At 52.4% G+C, this 18,703-nt stretch overlaps 6 protein-coding genes across 6 annotated transcripts; 2 read left to right on the top strand and 4 right to left on the bottom strand.

Annotated features, from left to right (window-relative positions):
- The first annotated feature begins 1,516 nt into the window (after positions 1-1,516).
- Positions 1,517-3,846, top strand: CC77DRAFT_202494 (hypothetical protein). The gene is made up of 4 exons (XM_018530608.1): positions 1,517-1,978; positions 2,030-2,335; positions 2,391-2,618; positions 2,671-3,846. Exons 1-4 carry the CDS (start codon positions 1,869-1,871, stop codon positions 3,689-3,691), a joined length of 1,665 nt encoding a protein of 554 aa, XP_018384033.1. The 5' UTR covers positions 1,517-1,868; the 3' UTR covers positions 3,692-3,846.
- Positions 3,847-7,358: 3,512 nt separating this feature from the next.
- Positions 7,359-9,814, bottom strand: CC77DRAFT_202654 (arylsulfatase precursor). Its single transcript, XM_018530610.1, has 5 exons — positions 9,324-9,814; positions 9,110-9,271; positions 8,752-9,059; positions 8,093-8,698; positions 7,359-8,023 (listed from the first exon to the last, which is right to left on the bottom strand). The coding sequence occupies exons 1-5, from the start codon at positions 9,601-9,603 to the stop codon at positions 7,685-7,687; spliced, it is 1,695 nt and encodes a 564-aa protein (XP_018384032.1). The 5' UTR covers positions 9,604-9,814; the 3' UTR covers positions 7,359-7,684.
- A 544-nt stretch (positions 9,815-10,358) lies between these two features.
- On the top strand, positions 10,359-11,737 carry CC77DRAFT_1022159 (ubiquitin carboxyl-terminal hydrolase 2). The gene is made up of 4 exons (XM_018525407.1): positions 10,359-10,407; positions 10,454-10,789; positions 10,841-10,971; positions 11,034-11,737. The coding sequence occupies exons 1-4, from the start codon at positions 10,372-10,374 to the stop codon at positions 11,464-11,466; spliced, it is 936 nt and encodes a 311-aa protein (XP_018384031.1). The 5' UTR covers positions 10,359-10,371; the 3' UTR covers positions 11,467-11,737.
- Positions 11,624-12,031, bottom strand: CC77DRAFT_202469 (hypothetical protein). Its single transcript, XM_018530607.1, has one exon. It carries the CDS (start codon positions 11,938-11,940, stop codon positions 11,710-11,712), a length of 231 nt encoding a protein of 76 aa, XP_018384030.1. The 5' UTR covers positions 11,941-12,031; the 3' UTR covers positions 11,624-11,709.
- A 228-nt stretch (positions 12,032-12,259) lies between these two features.
- On the bottom strand, positions 12,260-14,134 carry CC77DRAFT_966956 (hypothetical protein; the record flags this gene model as incomplete). The annotated part of the gene is made up of 1 exon (XM_018535739.1): positions 12,260-14,134. A coding segment is annotated over exon 1 (1,869 nt), but the record flags the coding sequence as incomplete, so codon positions are not given.
- Positions 14,135-15,233: 1,099 nt separating this feature from the next.
- On the bottom strand, positions 15,234-18,691 carry CC77DRAFT_1041965 (heat shock protein 70-like protein-like protein). Its single transcript, XM_018527254.1, has 2 exons — positions 16,402-18,691; positions 15,234-16,352 (listed from the first exon to the last, which is right to left on the bottom strand). The coding sequence occupies exons 1-2, from the start codon at positions 18,429-18,431 to the stop codon at positions 15,332-15,334; spliced, it is 3,051 nt and encodes a 1,016-aa protein (XP_018384028.1). The 5' UTR covers positions 18,432-18,691; the 3' UTR covers positions 15,234-15,331.
- Between the last annotated feature and the right edge of the window lie 12 nt (positions 18,692-18,703).

The raw sequence follows: 18,703 nt of genomic DNA, 5'->3' as shown, positions 1-18,703 counted from the left end.
ACAAGCATTCTCCGCTGCATCAGATATTGCCAGACGACGCGGGGGAGATTTGGCTTTACCCAGTATTGCGATGGTGTTGTGCGTAGGCGAGGACGTCGACTCGTGGGAACGGAGGCCATGCGATGCTTAATCATCGCCTGGCGGCTCTTCCGTCGATAGCGGAAATACAAGAATAGAGCGAGGTCCGCCACTACTCGGCGCAACTCAATGCGAAAGTAGCGGTATGATGGATGGGCCAGCGTAGTATCGATAGAAAGTGAAGCCAACGCGGGCACCATGGTCAGCGCGATGGAAAGTGTAGACCCTTTTTGTCTGCGGTCTGGTGACGAGTGACGCACGGAGGGCTATTTTTGACCTCGAGATATTGAAGGCCCCGGCTTCCGCAGTGTTTAGCGATCTCTGGTATCGTTGCATCAGCAACTTCAGTATGATTCGCGCATGGCGACCTCATCAATGCGAATTGCGCAGCGGAACCCTCTGCTTGCACTCGCACTCGCATTCAATTCGACGGCCATGGGTGGCTCGTCATGGTGGGCGCTCACTCTGACATCTGGAGCTGTCTGCGAAAAAATTTAGCAGCGCGCGCCCCGAAGCTGACCCGGCGACCATGGCATGGTGCCTTCCTTCACCCACTATTATTCATGCGGCTTCGAACTACCCGTTACAGCATGGCCAACGAGCTATCCATGTGCTACTGGTCGATCGTTCTCCACGCACGGCCCGCGAAGGTGTTGGCGTTTCCTCGGTCGTCGGACCTGAATGGCCGTTTTTCACGCCTCTTGCGCCCTGAGCCCGAGCTCCAGCTGGAGCAGCTCATGCACCTGCACGCTCAAACGTCTCCGTCTCAAGCGGATTGACAGGGGCTTTGACCAGAAGGCCACCCTCTTCTGCATTTGATCCATGGCCGTCGGCGAACTAGCACCTTCACACAGCACCCTAGGCCTGGGGTCAATCCTCGCCAGGCAGGGGGGCGTCTTCATTCATCCAAACACGCCTGACCTTCTTTCACAGCACAGGATCGATGCATGCCAGAAAGCGCCCTTGAAAGGCGAGGGTTCATGGCTCGCTGGAAGCTTAATCCCCACAGGAGTTACACCGGGGCTATGTCATACGAGCATGAGCCAGCCGGTGCCATCTGGCAATCAGTCACTCCATCGACTGTAGCTCCCGCAAGCTTCTCTGACCTCCCTGCTAGCCTCTCCCGTCTCGCGGGCTGCCACCCAAGTCCCTCTTCCGCCGCTCGTGGCGTCACTGCTATTTGTGTGGACGCTACTTTGGGCTAACCCTACTTGGCCCCGTTTCTTGACGTTTGTCGTCTTTGGGACCGAGCACAAGTCACCCTGCGCTTTTGCTCGCATACCACCCAAGTCCCTTCTTCAGCCTGGCGAGCCTCTAGTCTCGTAGCCTTGTCCTCATCCTGCATGGTCACTGTGCAGGGGGCATGTTGCAGACGAGCTTGACCACTTCCGCTGTCACCTCGTCCTGTCGTACCCTCGTAGCGTGTCCGCCGGAGGTATTGCTGGCCTTGCGTCAATATCTCTCCAGCCCTAGAGCTCTCTAAGCACTTCCCATCTGCACTCTGCACTATATATCACCATAACGCCCATCGCCAGCCTCCAAATCAACACCCTGTCCAATTTAGTCACCGGTTTCGACCCCATTACCCTCGCTTTATCAACCGCCCGCCAGATCTACCGCCTGCATATACACAGCCCCTCGCCTATCCTACCTTCCTGTCCGTCTAGCATAGCACACAACGAGAGAACGCTGTCTACGAATCCACCTGTACCCTGACGATTGCGACGACGACCACGCCGTACGGTTCACTTCCCACTTTCGCTAAATTACTTCACCTATCCTCTTGAAAAATGGCTGGACCCGGTGGAGGCCCTTCAAGGCGCAGCCATACCAAGTCCCGAAAGGGTTGCAAAACGTGCAAAAGGCGGCATATTCGCTGTGATGAAACATTCCCGCAATGGTAAGCACCAACAAGTCTTCACTTGCACTCCACATGCTAACTTTGTATCAGCCGCAACTGCACCAAGCACCAGGTTCGCTGCGACTACATGGACAGTCCAACTGCCATGATGCCAGAATCTCCCCAGTCTCCCCAGCAGCCCAATCTGCTCTGGACGCCTGAGATCGAGGCCACCATCGAACTCTGGAGACAGACGGGAGAGTTTCCTTTCCCCGAGCTTCGAGTGTACCCACAACCGCAATGGCGCGCCTTAACGACGGTTGATCTCCGTCTGGTACACCATCTTTCTTCTATCTCGAATGAAATGTTCAGGAATAGGACATCGAAATCTACTCTTTGGACCGACATGATGCCCAAGTACGCACCAAACACCCTAAGCGACAATGTCCAGAAGAACCACTAACATGTGTAGATTCTTGAGCATAGCCGCGACCCATCCATTCGTTATGCACAGCATCCTCGCATTCTCTGCCTCGCATTTGGCGTGGATCTCTCAGTCTACCGAAACCCGAAACCTTGCATTCCATCACGCAAGCCTTGCTCTCAAGGGATTGCACGACGGCATCACCAACTTTACTAAGCACAATTCGGACGCAGTGCTTGCGGCGTCTCTCCTGCTTGCCTGGCAGGCGACAGACTGGTAAGGAAGAGCTGCGCAAATTGGAACAACCAAAGCTAACGTAGTCATACAGGCGAGGCTGGGCTTCTCTGGTCACAGGCACGAAGACCGTCATCCAATCTATGCAGCCCTGGAGGCATGAGTCTCTATTCGCTGACTACATTGCCGAGCACACTCCTATGCCAAACCGACATTTCATGAACCCCATCAGTACTCCAATATCTCCCGAAGCACGAAGAGAGCACATGAACGCCCTGGTCGATATTCACGCCTCCTTGCAACGATTGCAGCCCTACCTCGTCCGTAACGAACAGGAATCGAAATGGGTCGATCAGCTAAAGGGCTATCTCGACCGCCTGAGATCTTCCAGCCAGCCGCAAAGCCCCGAGGAACAATTCAACCAGCTGTACGCATTACGGAAGTGGCTATTCTGGGTTCCCATTTCACTTCTCGCGGCCAAACGGGGGGACGTCAATGTCCTGGTAGTTCTCGCGCACTTTTACGCTACCGCACTAGCCTTGGAGCCGATGTTCCCGGATGTTGCGTCAGTCTTTGTCGCGGATCTTTCCCTTCGTCCATTGGAAGAGATCAACAATCTGGTTCAAGGTTTCCAAGACCCACGATACGATTCACGGCTGCAGACCATGTCGTATCTAGTGCAGTTCCCAATTGATATGGTTTCTTCGTACAAGACTAGGCGGGAATGGTCACGGCAGCAAATGTCGTCCATCTCTCCGATGCAGCAGCAATCTGCATACGCACTGGAGAGCATCAATCTGGATCTGGAGAACCATATCGCGCAGTACAGCTACGGCCAAAGCCTCTCCCCTGCCTTTGCTCCTTCACCACTTACTTTCCTTCCCTCTGGCATGACTTCTGCACCAACGTCACCGTACCTTGAAGTCCCCCGATCTGGTACTGTCGACGCGTACGGCACAGCTAGCAGCTATGCATCCTCGAGTAGCTACGCGTCTCCGCTGGGGTCGCCTGCAGCACTGCTACCGCCTTATTCGGCCCCACAAGAACATGCATTCGCATTTGGAATGCAATCTGGTTATCCCAGCGGGTTCGTGGCTACACCTATCTGGACGTGAACGAGCGCGCGCTGAACGATCCCCCAGGAACCAAATGACTAGTCCGATGCAGATTGTCGCTTCTCAACCTCATCATCATAGTCCTATGCCTGATGCTGGAAACGCTCAAGGCCAGGCGACCACTGCGGGGTACGTACCGAGCCAGTACAGTCACGCCTGAGAGAGCATCGTCTCGACGGAAATTCAAGGAACCATGCCGACGCAACGAATTATCACATCCGCCCGGCCCGTCCTCGTCGTCTCCACCGTTGCGTGAGATGAACAATTTCCGATCGATTGATCTCTGCCCATCACCAGCCAGAGTCGGACCTATGACATGCCACCACTGGCAAGGTGTTGTGGCTTCCGCCGTAAGCCGTTCATGGACTGGTTGCTCCGGCGCTTCGGCGCAATATCCGGAGAGACGCAAGGTGGACGGAACAGCAAGTGGACATGTTTCGCACTACGATGCAACAGGCACATGCTCCCCTGTTGTGTCAGCCGTAGTTGGACCGGAGTTGGGTACAATGTAGGAAACGGCACATCGAGCTGCGGGACTGGTGCCCGGCGTGCGTGGAGAAGGCTCGTCAGGCTTTCACAGACGCCACATGAACATCGGCAATGAGACAAGGAAAGAAACTGCATTAGGCGGGGAGCTACGGCGACGAGTACTACTTTCTGAGAGAGGGTTTCCTGATTGAGAGGACTCCGCACTTCCCCGACTACAGCGCAAGGATACTTAGGCACCAGCAGATAGCATGCACAGAAGAATTAAGGTTATCCAGTATCGTCCTAGTTTCTCAGCCCTAGTCCTAGTTCCTCCATGTGATGGCCAGGGTCTGCCCTGCATGCTCGCTTGAAGGATGGACAGGTCAGCTACCAATTTTAGCTTTGTTCAACCAATCACAAGTCGCTACCCCACCATCGCTTCCCATTACCAACCCGGCAGCACGGGTTTACGTACAAGCATATTGCCGACGATGGATTACCGTTGCAGCACTCGAGTTCCTCCGTTGCTGCCAGGTCAAAATGCGCACTTTTCTGGGCTGGGTAACCCGGACGGAAAGGGTTTGGGATCGAGACACAACGTGCGCTAAGGTATGACCTACAGGGAGGAACGAGCTTGATGTCATTCCAGTCCGCTGGATCGCTTTTCGCGGGTAGCGGGTTAAGGTTTTGCTGGCCAATCCAGCCACGCGTACGCGCATCACACTGGTCAAAGCAGCGACAGCTGAGCCATTCTTCTTTGGTGTTCGATTGCGAGAGGTCACTGACTTTGCACCGCCACAGAATACCCCGGCTTGGCAGCCTACCAATAGCGAGAACCGGTCAACGTTGGCGATTTAAGGCTGATCTCGAGATCCCGAGGCTACCTACCATGCAGGTTCTTTTAGTTGCGATTGTAATCAGATGGCCCTTCAGGTCGAATGTGAACGAAGGATTGCAGCCACAGGATCCGGATCCATGCAAGCGACGGACGTAATGAGGAAGGTGCAAGCGGTTCAAACGAATCAATGTGGCCTTCTGGCATGTCCTCCGCTTGTCTGCTTCTGTCGCATTACTTGCATCGCAACACTTGCTTGTCAACATGTTGCCTTCGGCTTTCGACTCCCAATGTGGCTCACCGACAGTTCCAGCAGTGTGTCACGTCTTAGCTAATAGCTCACACCAGAGCCTTCATAGTCGAAACTGTCAAGACCATCTCCTCGGCATCTCGGTACTTGGATGTCCAAGCCTGATCCATGGTCTGCCCGAAAGCATCGCTGTGCGACTCACGTGCTACTGGACTTCGCAAAAGCTTTGGTGCTTGACATCCCAGATGGCAGATGCATCTAGGGAGCCCGGCAGGCCTTAGCCGCGTCCCTGGTTTCACTAGCGAAGGCACGAAAGACCAGGGGAGGCGAGTAGAACCACACTTCCAAGAAACGTGCAATGGGAAAAGAATGACCCACAACAAATTTCCGCCGTTCCTGAGGTGCAAACGGCTCCGCTCCCTTGGATCTTTTTGGGCTCCGCTGTCTCCATCGCGCCCTACACGTTTTTTCGACTGGCAGTCGCGTGCACAGGCTATCTATTTGGTGCCGTGGTCCACGGCCTCCGGAGGGAGTTGCGGTGTCATAATGCCGAGACCTCGTCTCGTCTCGAGCCCACAGTAAAATGCTAGACTGTTCACTCATCTGCCAACAAAACGTAAACATCGCATGATTCTTCCCGCCAATGCGGTTCCTCCATTGACCATGAGAGAAAGCTGATCTGGCAATCGCAAAGCCAGTAGCAAATGACTCGAGTCCTTCCACTGTAAAGAGCAAAGCTCACGAACCGGCACGGCACTAACTCACTTGACCGCCATCCGACGAAGATCATCTACCAAAATCATGTCGGCCGAACAGCACGCGAATGCCTGCGCAAAGAAAGCGATCTCTGACGTCCGGAACAGATTTCCGCTAACACTAAACAGGTCATTGATAATTTCTATTTCCGGTAACAAGCGCACATTGGGGCGAGATCCGACGCGTGCGGCCATGGCGGAAGTGCCGTAGAATGGACATGTCGAGCCGAGAGAGACGGTTCACCTAGGCGTCATGATGCCGAATGCTGGAGAAAGATCCGAAAGGCCAACGACATGATCCACACATAAGGGGTGGCTGAACAAGTGCCATTTGGCACGGACTCATCAGCGACTTAATGCGCTCGCTCGTGGCGGCGACATATTTGTTTTTAGTCGGTGAAGCTTGATCCGATGGTTCTGGAGCCCTTCTGGCGCACACGCTTCGCACGTTCTGGCGCCGGCTCTGAAGATGGGCGAAGCCAAACCTGGGCGAACCGACCAACTAACGGAGATCTCAACACCAACCACTCGGAGAATACTCCTATGTTCAACTCGCCGGCCTCTGCCTGAACTAACTTAGTTCTGACTTGACATCTCACCACATCATCGTCACACTATCACAACTCTCCTTTACCATCCTTTCCTCCGACACCTCCGATCACACTCTAGGTTGGAAGCTAAGCCCCACCTTCCAAACCCCCATTTCATTCCAACCCACGCCATCCTAAGACCAATTCGGCGCGGCGACAATTCACCCGACAACCGGTCTACTGCCATGTAACTGCTACTATTAACCGTCAAATGTCACTGTTGCAAGGTGATCAGCAACATCAGCACAACACTGGCCCCTATCATGACCAAGATCGACAAATGAGCGAAGGAGCGAAGGCACGAAGTTACGATCCTCTGCAACGCGTGGCTTCCTAGATGTGAAACATAGTCTGAAAGATCGTCCCAGAGATTTTTTTTCGCTCATGCAGAACGTGAAAGCTAAGATCCGTTCGTACATCGAACATCCAACAAAGATAAGCATTGGAAATAGTGGGAAAATGTGGATTGCGTGGATGCATGCGTGGATGTAAGACCGAGAAAGAGAGCGAACGAAGACCGTCGTGGCTGGTGATGCGGTAGTTCCAACCGACGCCCTTACTACTCGCACCGCACTCGTTTACCGTCGTGGCAGTCACGCTAATGGGACGTGCCGTGTATACGAGGCTGAAGTACAGTAGTGTGTACAGGTGGGCATGGGCGTTTTTTTATCCCGAGATACGAGGCTGGTGCGGTTGGGGATCCTGGAGTGTTCATTGGGGGAGCGTGGGATGATGGTGACGGTATTGTGGCGTGTCATGTATATGCAGTGGATGTATCTCCGATGTTTCTATCGAAATAAGTTCACTCGGGTACTCTGATACCGCTACATAGACGAACCGATATAGATTGGGTTGGGCGATGATGTCGGAATGTGGAGCAAGTCTGGCGATATGTGCTATACTTCTTTTGACTCTATGGAGAAACTGATGATTGACATCACACAGGCCATTTCTCGGCATCGCCGATGATACGCAAATGCTTCCTGTCTTTCGTTTCTCAGGGGGAGCTTCATTTTCTTTCTTTCTTTCCTTCCTTCTTTGCAAGTGAGGCACTTGGAGAGCTGCCCCCCAAGACTATAGCACTGACTCTCTTGTTCAAGTAGCCCAGCTCCAAGCATCCCACTCCTCCTGCCAGATTACCGGCTCTAGAGCCCCCTCAAAACTCAACACCTGACCTAAGGCACACTCTTCAAAAGTGACCTGATGCTGCTTCTCCAGATAAAAGACATCGTACCTCCCCTCCATTGCATCGCCCAAGCTCTTCACATCACCTCCTGGATGTAATTTCTCCCAGGGCCTCGTACAAACACGGCCCTTGCAACGCTTGAGCGTAAGCAACAAAGCATTGAGTCTCGACGTGACCTTATTTATAGACCACCCGTTTATGGCTGTGCTGTTCGTGTTGTAAAGATTTTCGAGCTGATAAGGATCGTTCTGGCATGTCGTTAGTCACTGCTCAATTTGGCCGTGAAGGATAAAGGGTAGCAGAAAGATGGTACATACCGTCATATCGTATAGTTCATGTTCATTAGTGCACCACACAGTATACGCCAAGTCGTACTCCTCTCCCACCACCCTTACAGTCTTATACGTATTGTTCAACAAAGAGCTCTGCCCGAAGAAGGTATTTCCTTCAACTAGGTAATTACCCCAGAATTCAATGTTGATATGTTCGCTTTTCTCGTTCCGCGCAAGCAGCTCTTCAGTGACAGGAATAGGTTCCCCGTCGAAGTCTTCTCGCAAAGGTATACCAGCTAGATGAAATAGCGTAGGGACGATATCAGTGTGGCTAGAAGGAATAGTTTGGACAGCGCCTTTTGCGATACCAGGACCGCGGATGAAGAAGGGTATGTTGACATCTTCCTCAATGCCGCAGCTTTTTCCAGGCGGGAGGCGGTGCTGAGAGATGTGGAAGCCGTTGTCTGTTGTGTAAATCAAGTAAGTATTTTCAAGAACCTCTGGGGTTGCCTCCAGACGTGCAACGATGGAATCGATGAGCTCGTCCACCGATTGCAGAGATTGTAGACGCTTTCGGTACCAATCATCGTTGTAGTCTATCTCGGATTGGTTGAGTTGGCGGAGGGTCTTGAAGTAGGATGCTGTTCCTGGCTGGAACGTAAATGTGAGATGACGAATGAAATGAGCTGGTGGAAGTAACTTACTTTGTCTGGATTGAAGTTGGGTGTTCGAGGTATCGTGACGTTCTGAAAGAGATGCTCATGTCTCTTTGCAGGAACTGGTGGGTTGAACTTGGCAGGCCGTGGGTTGGTGACTGTCTCTGAATGAGGAGCTATAGGCGCTACACCGATGAAGAACGGTCGATCAGATGCGGCAATAGCTTCTTCCAAGAAACCAACTGCAGCATTGGCTACTAGGTCGGTCGAATACTCTCCTGGTAGATTTTTGTAGGGGTCATGGTTACGAGTCATAGTGGAGTTATAGAAGACGTATGTTCCTGGATCAATCAAGACTAGCTGTGTCAGTAATGGGAAGATACCCTTGCCATTTCGAACAGCTTACAGTCGGATCCATTCCAACCACTGGCTCGTGGTGCATCATATGTGGTGATAGAATGACCATTCATAAGCTTGCCAGTGTAATAGGTGTTGTATCCCGCCTCTTGAAGCCATACCGGAAGGTAGTGATCATTGAACCCTTCCTCGATAAACCTAGGATATCCCCCTTTTTGTAGTTAGAGTTTGTTCATAAAGCGGTACACTTATGTCTAACTTACCATAAGGAGCAGAGACGTCCGTGACATTTGTGTTATGGGCAGCTTTTCCTGTTAAGAGGGACACCCGCGATGGACAGCACAATGCCACAGTACAAAAGTGCTTCTTGAACCAGGTACCTTCTTGGGCAAAATGCTTCTGTACCGAAGGCTGGTAGTCGATAGAATTTAGATGCAAGTCCTGATCATCAGTAATGATGAAGATAAAGTTGGGCTTAGCAGAACGGCCCGTAACAGCAGTTAGCCCCAAGGACAGAAATAGTAAAACTTGACTCTTGATCATGGTTACAGATGAAGTTTGAGTTCTCAAGACTCACAAGGCCAAGAAGACTCTGGTTTTGTATACACTCCAACATCGTCATGGCTTGAGTGACCCACGCCCATCGCGCGAAGTTGGAACTTCATTGCGTGCTCGGGAACAGACCAGGGTCAACCATAGATCCACCCACGATGCACACTAATTGCAATATCTACCAATAGAAAGGTAGTGAAAGATATGGGCTTGTCGATTGAGAGGGACATTTTCGCCTACAAGAGAGAATGAGGTGGCAGCGTGACCTCATAGTAGGCGATCAAGACGAACGTGCTTTTGAAGAAATGACTGATGAACTGGAAACTTAGCCGTACCGAGAGGACGTAGAGGACTTTGCTGCAATAAATGCGCTGCAGCGAGAAGTAGTGAACAGGTAGCATTGCAGGTCATGTTCAGATGCTACGAATGAGCTGTGAGTTGACTGCCTGGGCAGTCGCAACCTTGGATAATTGACTATGGTGATAGATGCTCAAAAGTTGACATGTTGATAGAGAGTCGCGGCCAGATCTGAGTATGCCGAGACTTCTTGGTAATACGAGAAGATGCATCTGAATGCTACCAGTTAGAGGGGTAAGATATGTCAAGACATGGGAAGACCTTGTTCACTCATCATGGTGGGGCATCGGAACCGTTCCGAATCGCGGGCCGAGCAGTTGTTCCGGCGGCGCCTTCGATGGCGTAGGTTCAACGCAGCGACAACTCATAGCAAACCACACCGCTCTACCTCTACGCGCAACTATGTCGGGAGGCTGGAATACTATCGAGTCTGATGCTGTGAGTGTACAAGTTCTTTGAGAGAATAGCTTGCTGACTATCCTAGGGTGTGTTTACATACCTCATCGAGAAGCTCGGTGTTAAGGGCGTCGAGTTCGAAGAACTCACCTCTCTCGACGCTACGGCCCTACAAGCCCTCGGTACCCTTTACGGCGTGATCTTTCTGTTCAAATACCCCACGGGCGAGAAACCCAGCGACGTACCGAAAGATGGCACCTACGACCATGAGGCGGCAAACACCCTCTTCTTCCCCGCGCAAACAATACAAAACGCATGCGGTACACAGGCAATAGTCTCGCTTTTGCTGAATCGAGAAGAGGAGGTCGAAATCGGCAAGGAGCTGAAGGAGTTCAAGGAATTCGCTGGTGACTTTCCACCAGAGGTGCGTCAAGTCAGCGAAGCACCAAGATGAAGTAGCTGATAAGGAGAACAGCTACGTGGAGAAACACTCTCAAACTCGGACCTCATCCGCGAAACCCACAACTCGTTTGCGCGATCTTCACCCTTTGTCGACGAAACACAGCGAACGGCCACCGAGGATGACGACGTCTTCCACTTCATCGCGTAAGCCCACCCTTGGTACCCTGGGCAGCTATAAGAGTTGAGCTAATAGGACGAACAAACAGTTACACAAGTATAAACGGCAAACTGTACGAACTTGACGGCCTCCAACCAGCCCCTATCCTCCACGGCGCCTGCACACCTACAGAATTCCCCAGCAAAATAATTCCTGTCCTCCAACGCCGCATTGCCCGTTATCCCGCCACAGAAATCCGCTTCAACCTCATGGCTTGCTGTCGCGACCTGCGTATCCGCGCACGCGAAATCGGCGACGAGGACGAACTCGAAGAGCAGGAGGACAAGCGCGCCAAGTGGCTGTGGGAGAACTCGTTAAGGAGGCATAATTTCGTAGGATTTGTGGGAGAGTTGCTGAAAGGCGTTGTGAGGGCGAAGTTGGACGCGGGTGAAGGCGAGTATGAGTCGTGGGTTGAGGAGGCCAAGGGCAGGAGCAGCAAGAGGAGAGAGGAGCTGAGGAAGCAAGGCATCGCTGAGGATTGAGCTGTTGGAGTGTGGTCATAGTATATGATCGGGAGAGACGAAGAATGGGTTTGTGTATAATGATGTTGCATGGGACAATCTGTTGGATACAAATCTGATAATGATGAAGATCTGTCTACTCAACTACCAGAGTATCCGTAATACCGAGTCATCTTCCAGTTTACTCTGTTCACCTCCATGGTACACATCTACTATCATGGTTACAGATACTCAGGGAAGCGCCCACAAAACTTGTCTCGGAGTCTAAGCACACTTTTCTGTCATGACACAGATGAACGAGAGCAAACATTGTAATGATATCAGATCTTCATTGGTATAGAACTGTCTGCAACCATGCAATTCCCAGATCCAGGGTTTCAACACCATGCCCGCTATGCCTGAATAATGCCGTGAAAAGAAGATTAAGAAAGCCGTTACAACAGTAAAACGAGGGGGATATCTTCGTCGAAATGCGCTACATAACGTCATGAACATGAAACATGATATGGTAGGTGAATGTGGATGCTTGAGGCCGTGAGTGTATGCGTGATAAATTGGAAAGAAAGGAAAGCATGAATGGCCGTCGCTAAGCCGATGTGGCGCAAAAGGCAAGCGAGGCTGGGAAGACTGCCTCCAGAGCGCAGGAGGAAGCTTCGGTTGGTGTTTGGTCGACGACGATGTTGTCTTCCATGGTGGTGGGAGCAGACTCTTCCGCGAGAGGAAGCTCTGCTACAGAGCTGGTAGACACTTCCTCAACCGCCACCTCGTTAAGAATGACCTCAGCCTCAGCTTCAGGTTCAATCTCGGCCTCAGCCTCAGCAACTTCAATTTCCGGGTCCGCAGCAGCAAGAACCGGAATAGCAGTAGGCGTCTGGAACTCAGTGACTGTGAAAGTAGAGTAAGCCGTAGCAGTCATAGTTGCCGTAACAGGATTCGGCATCTGGGCAGCAACCTCGGTAGGTAGCTCGAGCATCTGCGACGACAATGGTGATTGTTGTTGAGCAGCCCGCATACCCATCGCGAGATATGCGACAGCGACAGCCAACAGCAGAATAACGAAATTGCGCTTGTCGCTCAGAAGAAGGATGACATAGTTCTTCATCAGCGTGCTTAGAGGAATCTGATCCGATCGAAGGCGGTGAGAGGCTTCAGCCTCAGCCTTCTCTTGTTCCTTGATAGCAGACTCAAGGGCGCGGAGGCGTTGGGCTACTGCGTCAGATTCGGCGATTGCTTTAGCTTCGAGCTCGAGACGGACAGCTTCTTTCGCTTCGTTGAGTTTGGCCTGAAGATCTTCTTCAAACTTCTTCTTTTCGGCCGCCTTCTCCTCGATACTTTTTTGTAGAGCAGCGGCGGCCTCCTCGAAGGATTTTTGTAGTTCGGCTTCTTCTTTACGCTTCTTCTCGTTGGCTTCCTCTTCCAGAATCTTTGTTTTGGCTGCGGCTTCTTGAATTTGACGTTGGAGTTCCACGGTGTATAGCTGCTTGCGCTTGTCTGCTTCTTGCTCTTCTTGAGCCCGGCGCTCTAGGGTCTTGCGGACTTCTTCGGGGATCCAGGGGTGTATCTCGACATCGCATCTCTCCATGTCATTCCAGCATGCTTGCCATGCGGCAGATCGCATCAGACCGTTGGCGGCGTAGATCTTGATGTCCCATTTCCGTGTACCTGCACCGATACCCTTGCCAGGCTTCTTGAGTTCACGGTGGCAGTCTATGCACATGCTGTGGTCACCGTTGGCCGAAGTGTTGCTTCCTTCGGTCAAGGTGCCTCCACTCATACGACTGCCCCGGCCAGTGTTCTCATCGCCGACGCTGGCGACATCGTCTTCGTCTTCCCGGTCGTCCTCGTCCTCAGGTGGTACAAAGTGACCGCACGGAAGCAGTCGGGGTGTCTTCAGCTCCAAGCTCTCCAGGATGCGTTCCTCAAGCAGGTCGTATTCATCCCGAGGATGCGGGATGAGAAGCCCACGTCGCATCAGAATAATATCCTGTAGCTTCTCCTCCAACAGCTTGTAGTTTTCCACTAGCCAATCCGGCATGATCCTAGCCATGATGTCGTGCGAGTATGGTACCTGCATGGGCAGAATGGTGACATGCAACAAGACAAGCGGTGCCTGTTGCGGTGTGGGGGTGGGTCTCGGACTGTGAGGCTCCCGTATGCTCCTTCTCCGTGACCCAGTAGACTGTCTTGTTACATCGGATTCGGACCTTCCGCTTCTGCTGGGTGTAGCCAGCTTGAAGGATCCCTTCAACCGTTCCTGTGAGGTTTGATGTGCGAGCATTGGTGGAGGCGACGACATCTGCATAGCGCGAACAGACTCTGTGTTCCGGAAGCGCGGGCGTTCCTTTCGGGCTCGCGCACCAGCTTCGTTGGCAGGCAAGGCAGGCTTGGAAGCTATCGAGGATTCTGACGGAATAGCCGAGACGAAGCTGTAATTTGACATCATTCGTTGTTGTGATCCGGGGCGTGATGTGTATGAGCTGCGGTAGGGCTGTGGTTCGTCGTCGGGCTCCTGTTGCTGCAGCTCAATGCTATGTACAAGGTCGTGGGCCATTGGGAACGAGCGTTCGGAGTGGTACGAGTCACTGCCCTCGAAGAGTTCCGAGGGTGACATGGGTTCGCGATCCTGTGGGTCTTCGTAGATGGCGAATGAGGTAAGGCCCGGCTGCGGTGAGGGGTGGTGCATAGTAGTAGTCATGTCGGACCTTCTTGTCGCTCTGTGCAACAATTCTTACAAACAGGTGTAACTCAAGGTCGTGAATGAACAATGGTGGACTGGGTAGAAATCAAGTTCAGGGATCCCATCATCTGAAATTCATCGAGAGCCGAGGCGGCACCCGGTGGGGGGTTGGACGAGAGGTGGTTGGGATGGCTAGTGCGTGCGTTGTCGACGTGTCAAAAGCGTGCTGGCGTTTGTTTACCACACCGACACTTTAGCGCGGCACGGTTGTTGGGAGTAGCCGCAAAAGGTACAATAACGGTGGCTAGTCCTCTCCAGCCCCATACTTTCTGCACACCGCGAACGCTTCAATTGTTAAAGCGCACGGAAAATCGTTGACGCGCTGGATTTCTATCGGTGCAGCCCCCGGCAGTGTTCCCGCTTGTATGTCTCCGTTAGTATTCTTCGCCTTTGATAGGATCTGGGTCCTTCTTCATGCAAGTGCAGCCTCATTCTGCAACATGTAACATGACTACTCAAAGATAACCAAACCCCCACCAGACGAGAAACCATCGCAGGCGCGCATAGCGACAAGCGAAAGTGAGCAGCAGTCAAACCTCGAGCTATTGAACCGACTACTTCATCCACCAAGTAGAAAACAAATGTAGCTCCAAAGTCAAACTTAGCGTACCATGGTCTACAACAAACCTCACGATGCACAGCAATTTTGTCCAAGTTTCGCCAGACGCTTCTTGTCCACGTATCGCTCTGTGGGGCACTACCCCTCTCGTTCGACTCATTCATCACACGCACACGAACAAAGACGTGAATATTCCACCACCACAGTAGCCAGCACACCCTGCATCGGCTCACACTTCCGTACAAGGCATACTCCGCACCTTACATGATGAGATCCATCGTGAAGCCCTTGTTCGGTGAATCTTGAAACAAATTGCAGCATCATATGTTTTCTTCTGGACTAGACATATGCGGGAGAAGACTAGGCTCGATGCCAGCTCCATATGCATCACGAGTCGATTTGACTTGCATAACAGATGTTTGCAAGTGCTCAGCTCGTAGAGTACTATGACAAGCAGACTGAAGATCAATCAGAAAAAGAAGGTGAACCTCTAGCACTGAATACGTTTGCATCATTTACATTGTCATCCAAGTGAATCTAACAACCTCGATCTAACGCTAGACTTTCCTCATCATTGGTCTGCTTCTCGTCTACAACTCATCCGGTCCACCCTCTCTCCCCTCCTTCTTCTCCGCATTCTCAGCGTAGATGCCCGCCTTCCTCAATGCTTCCTCAATCTCCTGCTGACTGGGCGCTTCACCCCCATGCGCCTGATGTTTGATGTCTCCATTCTCCATGTCCTCGACCTGCTGTTGAGAGTCCGGGTGAGGATGTTCTGCCGCAGCAGGCTTCTCGGTTTCCTTGGTTGCCTTCTTAGTCTTGGTGGCCGATTTCTTGGCCTTGGACTTTGTCGCCTTGGCCTTCGTAGTCTTCGACTTGGAAGATTGCGTCGGAGGCTTGAAGTGCTTCATTTTCTTCATCATCATGTCCATGACGACGTCATCTAGCTTCTTCTTCTCAGCAAGAATGTCCTTGACGGTAAAAGCCGGATCGTCGGTGGGTGTGAGTTTGCTCTGCTTAGCCTCATTCTCGTCAAGCCATGCTTGTGCTTTTGAGGCGTAGTCCTGGACAGTCTTTAGGTCGTCTTCCGTGTAAACAGTAGGAACTTCAGTGATTTCAGGTGCGGCGGGTGCATCTGCTTCGTCGTCAAGCTCGTCCATAGGGTCGGTAGATGGCGAGGCGGCAGCGTCAGCAGAAGCCTTAGATACTGCTTCACTGCTCTTGGAGCTCTCGGCTGATTGCGTCTTGATCTGGCCATCCACTAGCTGCTCGACTTCCTTGATGTGAGCGATGGTATCCTTGAGTTCTTTGATGGCGTCAGGACGCTTGGAAGCTTCGTCTTTGCGCTTGAGAACGGGGTTGACAATGTCCTCAAGCTCCTTTAACTTGCTTCTGAGAGTCTTCTCATCTGCATCTGCTCCGCCAGAGTACATCCACTCTGAAGCGGCTTCGAGCGTCGTCTCGAGTGTCGAGCGGACAGCAGAGGTGGAAGCACCGATGAACGACTCATCCTCAATGTAATCACGGGCACGGTAAGTGAAGGCTTCAAGCGAGTTCAAGACCTCTTCGCGAACGCGGCGAGACTTGTCTGACGAATCGAAAGCAGCGAGCCTATTCAAAATTAGCATGTGAAGAAGTCGAGCACCGTCCACGGACTCACCTGTCTTGCATCCTCTTCAGCTCCTTACGAGGGAACTTCTTGTATCCTAGCTGCTCAACATCGTATGTAATTGCCGATCGAATGGTCTTAATCTTCTTCTCGCCAGCCTTCGCAGCATCAGTGCTCTCGGTACCCGCCGAAGACGAAGACGAAGAAGATTTCGAAGACGACTTGGAAGCGGACGAAGAAGACGAGCTCTCACTCTCCTTTAACGGCTCCTGGTCCTTCTTGCCACCCATTCCAAACAGGTTCTTGACGCCATCAACAATCCCGCCCTTGACCTCCTCGCTCTCAGTCTCGCAGGTAACCCACGCGGACAAGACTTCAGGAGTACCGGTAACAGGGCTAAGCCTGACTTGTACGTAGTTGTTAAAGGAATCACGGTCGCACTTGTCGTCGTTGATCATGTTTGTAACAACCTGAGTCAGGTTGCCGCTCTGGAAGTGAAGAGTGGGCTCCTTTGACACCTCGCCGTTAGCACCAGGGATGGCCTGGTACATGGTGAACTCAAACTCGCCCATCATCTGGAATGGCAGATCCTTGGTCGCTCCAAGCTTGGTGCTGGGGGTGAAGATCTTCTGGTCGCGGTCCTTCATGTTAAACATGTACTGGTAACCGTGGTTGTAGCCCTGGGTATCCGAGTCACGAATCTCCTTGACGCGGAAAGACGGGCTGAGACCAGCGGCCTTGAAAGCAGCACCGAATACGGCGGCCTCGTCGGCGTTGACATTCGCCCTGATCTTACTCTTGCCTGCGACAGCCTCGAGACGAGCCTGGACGAAAGGTGTACGGCTTGCGCCACCGTGAACGATAACGGAGTCGATGTCAGCGAATGTGAGTCCAGCAGCTTCTAGAGCCTTGTTGATGGGTCCATCGATGCGTTGGGCATAGGTAGCGGCAAGCTCCTCGAACCTAGCGCGAGGGAGTTTGTATCGGAAGTCAACATCCTCGTAGAAGCTCTCGAAAAAGGATGTGGTCTCCTTGTTGGCGCTGAGCATCTGACGAACCCTCTCAGCCTCCTTGAAGAGCTTCGCAGCGGTACGTCCATGGGTCTTGACCTTGTCGGCGGTGAAAGAAGCGCTCTTGGCAGCAGGCAGCTCAACGAAAGTAGCCACCATATCGTCGACAATGAGCGAATTGAGCGCATCACCTCCAAGAGTCCTGTCCCATCCAGTGCCCATAACCTGAACCTCCTGGATAGTCTTGTTGCGCCTTCCAACGTCCTTGACAGTCCTGCCTTGGAACTTGAGAATAGTAGCAGACAAAGATCCAGCACCCATATCGAAGACCAGGTTGATCTCCGGCTTGCCATCCTTTGTGACATCAGGGAATGTCCTGCCTGTAGCGTAGTTGAGACCAACAGCCAGACCATCCGACACGACGCTAAGCACTTTGAGACCAGCCAATCTTGCGGCAATCTCAAGTGCACGCCTCTCATCTACCGTGTAAAAGGCCGGGACGGTAAAGACAACGTCCTGGATATCGTATCCCTTGCCTGCGAGCGCCTTTGCGTTCTCTCTGACGTTCTTTAACTCCATCGCCAATAGTTCCTCGACTGTGTATGATTTATCCTCTGAGAAAACGCCGCTCTGGAAGCTGACCGTCTTGCGACCCTCTGTGCCTGTAACCTCCAACGCGGGGTATCTCTCCTTGTACGTGCCCACAATGTCGCTCTCACTCGATACACCAAGAAGGTGTTTCAGGTTAGGGTATACATCGCCTGGGAATCGTCCTTGCAACGCAATCGCGTCGCCGCCGTAGAAGCGTTCGGGGAAGGAGCCAGCGGGAAGCGCACCGCCTTTCGATGGCTTGAAGGCAACGGCCGATGTTTCTTTCCGTTTCGAGTCTTTGGTGAGGACGATTTCGAGGGGAATGCCAGGCTTTACTAGTGCGGCTTTGATGTATTCGGTGCCCAGATCGACACCCAGCACTGCTGAGGCGGCGGATGCGGTGGACGAGAAGAGGAAAAAGAGACCGAGGAGGATTGTTCCGGGCGAGAGGTTACCTCTCCGGCGTCCGGGTGGCGCCATGATGTGTGGTGGTGTGGGAGAGTGCAATGTGTCGTTAACGTGCAGGCGCGGGAGGGTTGTAGTGGGATGTGCGTCGCGGGGAAGGAGCAGGGTATGTATTCGAGTAGCAAGCCTCGATAGAAGAAAAGAGAAGGATTGGGAATCTATCCCAAGAAAAAGCGGTGTGAATGAAGTGTCGGTCGAAACCGTGTTTCCTCTTGTCGTGTAATCGGCGGGCGGTTTCGTAGTAAATGTACTTGGGGTCGAGCTACCCTGTTCCGAACTTATTTGAC

Source organism: Alternaria alternata (assembly GCF_001642055.1).
Source record: "Alternaria alternata strain SRC1lrK2f unplaced genomic scaffold CC77scaffold_15, whole genome shotgun sequence".
Lineage (NCBI taxonomy): Eukaryota > Fungi > Ascomycota > Dothideomycetes > Pleosporales > Pleosporaceae > Alternaria > Alternaria alternata.
Note: the sequence above shows the minus strand (reverse complement) of the source record. Positions and strands in the feature narration are given on the sequence as shown.

Coding starts and splice junctions, on each gene's coding strand:
- CC77DRAFT_202654 (XM_018530610.1), bottom strand. CDS start 9,603: ATGATCAAGAGTCAAGTTTTACTATTTCTGTCCTTGGGGCTAACTGCT. Junction 9,272..9,323: donor GGACGTCTCTGCTCCTTATG/GTAAGTTAGACA, acceptor AACTACAAAAAG/GGGGATATCCTAGGTTTATC. Junction 8,024..8,092: donor ATGAACTATACGATATGACG/GTATGTACCATC, acceptor ACGACATGCCAG/AACGATCCTTATCAGCTCGA.
- CC77DRAFT_202469 (XM_018530607.1), bottom strand. CDS start 11,940: ATGTTCATGACGTTATGTAGCGCATTTCGACGAAGATATCCCCCTCGT.
- CC77DRAFT_202494 (XM_018530608.1), top strand. CDS start 1,869: ATGGCTGGACCCGGTGGAGGCCCTTCAAGGCGCAGCCATACCAAGTCC. Junction 1,979..2,029: donor GATGAAACATTCCCGCAATG/GTAAGCACCAAC, acceptor ACTTTGTATCAG/CCGCAACTGCACCAAGCACC. Junction 2,619..2,670: donor GCCTGGCAGGCGACAGACTG/GTAAGGAAGAGC, acceptor GTAGTCATACAG/GCGAGGCTGGGCTTCTCTGG.
- CC77DRAFT_1022159 (XM_018525407.1), top strand. CDS start 10,372: ATGTCGGGAGGCTGGAATACTATCGAGTCTGATGCT. Junction 10,790..10,840: donor CTGGTGACTTTCCACCAGAG/GTGCGTCAAGTC, acceptor TAAGGAGAACAG/CTACGTGGAGAAACACTCTC. Junction 10,972..11,033: donor GACGTCTTCCACTTCATCGC/GTAAGCCCACCC, acceptor ACGAACAAACAG/TTACACAAGTATAAACGGCA.
- CC77DRAFT_1041965 (XM_018527254.1), bottom strand. CDS start 18,431: ATGGCGCCACCCGGACGCCGGAGAGGTAACCTCTCGCCCGGAACAATC. Junction 16,353..16,401: donor CTGAAGAGGATGCAAGACAG/GTGAGTCCGTGG, acceptor AATTTTGAATAG/GCTCGCTGCTTTCGATTCGT.